Source organism: Myotis brandtii, unplaced genomic scaffold, assembly GCF_000412655.1.
Source record: "Myotis brandtii unplaced genomic scaffold, ASM41265v1 scaffold555, whole genome shotgun sequence".
Taxonomy (NCBI): domain Eukaryota; kingdom Metazoa; phylum Chordata; class Mammalia; order Chiroptera; family Vespertilionidae; genus Myotis; species Myotis brandtii.
In genome coordinates this window covers 463,607-469,317 of record NW_005370065.1, presented here as the reverse complement: position 1 = coordinate 469,317, position 5,711 = coordinate 463,607, and the positions used below count along the sequence as shown (strand labels likewise).

At 47.7% G+C, this 5,711-nt stretch overlaps 1 protein-coding gene across 1 annotated transcript in view; it reads right to left on the bottom strand.

Annotated features, from left to right (window-relative positions):
- Positions 1-5,379, bottom strand: part of TMEM39B (transmembrane protein 39B) — a 25,570-nt gene extending 20,191 nt beyond the window's left edge. The window contains exon 1 of the mRNA XM_014549487.1: positions 5,370-5,379. Within this exon, the coding sequence (XP_014404973.1) occupies positions 5,370-5,379 (10 nt within the window). The remainder of the gene's footprint in view (positions 1-5,369) is intronic.
- Between the last annotated feature and the right edge of the window lie 332 nt (positions 5,380-5,711).

Below are 5,711 nucleotides of genomic sequence, written 5' to 3'. Positions count from 1 at the left end.
ACGGCGGCCGGGAGAGGACTAACAGCCGCAGCCCGGTCCCGGGGATCGGCCGCGCGCTCCCGCCTCGCCGCTATATTTGCATACGAGGCCGGGCTAGAGGCTGGGGGCGCGCTTCTTAAAGGGGCCGCCTGGACAGAGGCGGGGCCTGCGGGGTCTTTGTCTCGCAGTCCTCCACGCCCTTCCTGCAGCTGCTGCTGAAGAAACCCGAGAGGCAGGGGAACCACGTCCTGCTGCTCAGTGCGTGCCTTCTCTCCGCATCTCTCAGGCCCGAGGGCGGGGCCCGGAACCCGCCTCCCGTCTCAGTTCCTGCCGGGGATGGACTGCATCCTTGAGTGGCTCCCAGGCTCCCCAAACTCAACCCCTTCCAAACTGGGCTGTCACCTTTCTCTGCGGCCTTATTGCTCTTTGGTCCACTCCAGTCAAAACCTGGGAGTTATTTCCCGCTTCCCTCGGCACCACAGCTAATCTTTTACGTAGGTACGTAGTCTTGCCAATCCTAAAATCTATCAGTGGTTCTCAACCTTCTGGCCCTTTAAATACAGTTCCTCAGGTTGTGACCCAACCATAAAATTATTTTCGTTGCTACTTCATAACTGTAATGTTGCTACTGTTATGAAGACAGGGATGGTAGGCAAGGGAAGGCTTCCTGGGAGATGACATCAGAGCTGATTTCTGAGAGATGAATAGCAGTTTGCCCGTTATACTCCTACTAAAGGCCCAGTGCATGAAATTTGTGCACTGGGGGGGTTGTCCCTCAGCCCGGCCTGCACCCTCTCGCAGTCCAGGAGCCCTCAGGGGACGTCCGACAGTTGCACATCCTTAGTGCTGCCGTGGCTTCTGGCTGAGTAGTGCTCCTGTGTTGAGCATCTGCCCCCTGGTGGTCAGTGCTTGTCATAGCGACCCGTCGTTTTGATGTTTGGTCGATTTGCATATTAGCCTTTTATTATATAGGACTAGAGGCCCGATGCACAAAAATTTGTGCACCCCGGGGGGGGGTCCCTCAGCCTGGCCTGTGCCCTCTCGCAGTCTAGGGCCCCTCAGGGGATGATCACCTGCTGGCTTAGGTCCTCTCCCTGGAGTATTGGGTCTAAGATGGCAGTCAGACATCCCTCTGGCATCCTGGGAGCCCTTGGGGGATGTCCACTTGCCAGCGGGGAGCAGGCCTAAGCTGCAGTCAGACATCCTTAGCGTTTCTGGCCCTTTAAATACAGTTCCTCGTGTTGTGACCCAACCATAAAATTATTTTCGTTGCTACTTCAGAACTGTAATGTTGCTACTGTTATGAATCGTAATGTAAATATCTGATATGCAGGATGGTCTTAGGCGACCCCTGTGAAAGGGTCGTTCGATCGCCAAAGGGGCCGCGACCCACAGGTTGAGAACCGCTGAAAGTATTTCTCACATCTGACCCTACTCCCCTGCCACCACCTGTTCAAACCCCGACTCTGCCGGTTCCCAGCCTTGAAATCCTGTTTCTTGTCCTTTCCGATGAGGCTGGTAATATTCATGTGATAGGTCTTGGTGAGGGTTACATGAGATAATGCATGTAGAACAGAGTCTGTTTTATACATGTTAACATTATTATTATGGCAAGCACTTAATGCAGAGGAAGCATTCAATAAATGAGCTACACTTGTGATGGTGTCTTCCCTCATAAGACTTGTAAGCTGTGTTAATCACCTGGTAGCTCCATCACTTAGCACAGTGCTTGGCACGTAATGGAAGTTCAGCCCTGGCCAGGCAGCTCGGTTGGTTTGAGCATGGTCCCATACACCAAGGCCGCAGTTATGATTTAGTAGATATTTAATTGATATTCAGAGCTTACAGTCCTGGGAGATGGACATTAAATGAGTAAATTCGGTAGTATGTTAGAAAGGAATGATTGCTGTGGAGGAAACAAGAAAGGGGAGGGCAGGTGGCAATTATATACAAGGCAATTAGGGTAGGCTTCACTGAGGTGACTTTTGAGCAAACACATGAAGGAAATGAGTGAATTAGTCAGGCATATGTCCAGAGAAAAGGGGCATTCCAGGCAGAGGAAGTCAGTGGAAAGGCCCTCAGGCACAAGCATGCATGCCTGGTGTGTTTAAGAAACAGCAAGGAGGCCAGTGTGGCTTGGACGGAATAGACGAGATCAGGATAAGAGAAAGGATGAAACATAAAGGATTGTTTAGCTTTATTCTGAATGAGATGGGAAGTAATTGGAGGGTTTGAACTTCAATTTTTATTGATTTTTAGAGAGAGAGAGGAAGGGAGAGAGAGAAACAACTATTTATTGTTCTGATTATTTATGCATTCATTGGTTGAGTCTTTTATGTGCCCTGACCAAGACCTAACCCGCAGTCTTGGTGTATCAGACAACATTCTAACTAACTGAGCTACCTGGCCAGGGCTGAACTTCCATTTTTAAAGAATCACTCTGGCCTGCTCTGTGAGAATAGACTGTAGGGTCACAAGGGTGGAAGCAGGGAGACCAGACATGAACCTATATGGCAATGACCTTAGCAAGAGATGTTAATGCAGTGGTTCTCAACCTTCCTAATGCCGCGACCCTTTAATACAGTTCCTCATGTTGTGGTGACCCCCAACCATAAAGTTATTTTTGTTGCTACTTCATAACTGTAATTTTGCTACTGTTATGAATCGTAATGTAAATATCTGATATGCAGGATGTATTTTCATTGTTACAAATTGAACATAATTAAAGCATAGTGATTAATCACAAAAACAATATGTAATTATATATGTGTTTTCCGATGGTCTTAGGTGACCCCTGTGAAAGGGTCATTCGACCCCCAAAGGGGTCGCGACCCACAGGTTGAGAACCGCTGTGTTAATGGTTGGTATCAGATTGAGGGAGGTGATGAGACATGGTTGGATTTTGGATTTGAAGTGAAAGTCAACAGGATTTGTTGACTGATGGATAGATGTGTGGGAGAGAAGATCAAGGATTACTCCAAGGTTTTTAATCTAGACAAATGGAAATGTGGAGTTTAATTCCACACATACACATCTGTTATAGATTTTACAACAAGTCAGGCCTTTCCTTCTGGGGGAAAAAGGCCTGGAAATGGTGGGGTTGGGGTGGGGGGGAGGAGAATGACCAGGTCACAAAACAGAGTAGAAACCAGGGCAGATATTTGTTTTCCCAGCTAAAGAAATTATGGAAAGGGAGGGGGGGGTAGGAGGAGGTAGGGGGTTAATGGGGGGATGAAGACACATTTGTAATACCTTAACCAATAAAGAAATTAAAAAAAGAAATTCTGGCTCTAACCGGTTTGGCTCAGTGGATGGAGCATCGGCCTGCGGACTCAAGGGTCCCGGGTTCGATTCTGGTCAAGGGCATGTACCTTGGTTGTGGGCACATCCCCAGTAGGGAGTGTGCAGGAGGCAGCTGGTCAATGTTTCTCTCTCATTGATGTTTCTAACTCTCTATCCCTCTCCCTTCCTCTCTGTAAAAAATCAATAAAATATATTTAAAAAAAAAAGAAATTCTGGTAGGAGAGCTAGTTCTGGCCTCTTTAGAGCACTACAATTGAAATGTATCTCATTAATTTCTGAATCCTTAAAGCCTAATACTACCTGGCATATGATAGGCATTCAAAATAAGTATTAATTCAGTTGAATTGAGATAATGGCAAAAAGACTCTTGAAAGGAATGCCTATTGAGAAGGGAAGCTAAATAGTTTCAGGAATATTCCATAGAAGCCTGAGGACAAGCCATACCTGGGAACTCATTTTAACTCAGGTCAATAAACTTTTTGGAGCATCTATTATATCCTGGGCACTAGAGATACAGAGATGCCACTCATTATTTGGGGAGACAGAAGAATCAATAAATTATGGTACAGTGTGATAATATCAGTATGTATCAAGTTCAGAGGTGGATGGAAGGTGACTAACTCTGACAGGGATGGTAGGCAAGGGAAGGCTTCCTGGGAGATGACATCAGAGCTGATTTCTGAGAGATGAATAGCAGTTTGCCCGTTATACTCCTACTAAAGGCCCAGTGCATGAAATTTGTGCACTGGGGGGGTTGTCCCTCAGCCCGGCCTGCACCCTCTCGCAGTCCAGGAGCCCTCAGGGGACGTCCGACAGTTGCACATCCTTAGTGCTGCCGTGGCTTCTGGCTGAGTAGTGCTCCTGTGTTGAGCATCTGCCCCCTGGTGGTCAGTGCTTGTCATAGCGACCCGTCGTTTTGATGTTTGGTCGATTTGCATATTAGCCTTTTATTATATAGGACTAGAGGCCCGATGCACAAAAATTTGTGCACCCCGGGGGGGGGGTCCCTCAGCCTGGCCTGTGCCCTCTCGCAGTCTAGGGCCCCTCAGGGGATGATCACCTGCTGGCTTAGGTCCTCTCCCTGGAGTATTGGGTCTAAGATGGCAGTCAGACATCCCTCTGGCATCCTGGGAGCCCTTGGGGGATGTCCACTTGCCAGCGGGGAGCAGGCCTAAGCTGCAGTCAGACATCCTTAGCGTTGCTGAGGAGGCTAGAGAGGCTCCCACCACCACCACTGTACTGGCAGCTGTCAGCCTGGCTTGTGGCTGAGCAGAGCTCTCCCTGTGGGAGCGCGCTGACCACCAGGGGGCAGCTCCTGCACGGAGCGTCTGCCCCCTGGTGGTCAGTGTGTGTCATAGTGACCAGTCATTCCCAATCATTCTGTTGTTAGGGTCAATTTGCATATTACCCTTTTATTATATAGGATGGGAGGAATAGGTTGAGTCTGGTAATTGTCTTACTGGGGGTGGCAGCAGAGGACTGTCTTGCTGTGCACTTATGTGGAAGGTGCTACACCTTGTACATGGCGAATACTCAGTAAATGTTTGCCAAATTGCTTTTAGGGCATTCAAACTACCCAGGGTAAGAGTTTGCTCAAATTAACTGTTTTGCATGTGACCCATTATCTGTGGCTCCTGCCCATCTTGTACAGGTTGACTATTGATTTTGCCTGCCCAGCATCTATTCATTCCTTCTTCTGGTAAGAAACCTATAATTTTCTTTGGGGAACTACCCTTTCTACCACTCAGTTCATGAGGTTTTGTGGGGCTGCTTTACTCTGAAGTTCCAGTGTGAGCAGATGCCCTGTCCTGTTGGATCAAAGCATTCCATTCCTACCACTCCAGCGACAGTGACTGGCTGTGTGTGTGTGTGTGTGTGTGTGTGTGTATGTGTGTGTGTGTTTGCGGGGTAGTGGTGTTAGTGCCGAATGCAGCCAAATGCGACATAACCCTAGGATCTTTGCTAGAAGTATTGGGAAATAATTTTAACTTCTGGAATGGCTAAGCAAATTGGTCATAAACAGAGTTGTTGGTATCTTGCTACTGTTGGGAGGAGCTTAACTGACAATGAAGGAAACACAGCCGTACCTGAAGCCATTATGGACTTTTCTATTACAAAACTCTTGTTTATATTTGGTGTCTGACAACTGCATCTGAAATAATCCAGAATATACACTTCTATCCTAGTCTCTAGCAGTAACATCTAGGGTCTTAGTCCTTTCACATCTGCCTCCTACAGGCTCTCTGGGGGAAATAATTGTAAGAAGGTAAGATGCTGGTTAGGTTCTGTCCTCCACATCTGCAGCCACACATTTCAGCTCTTTAGTGACCTTAAAGCCCTCACCTTGCTTCTCCGTGTCATTTCCTGATTAACTTGCTCTCTATTGGCTCGTCCAGGAGTCTTGAGTTTTTGAGGAAATGCCACTGGCT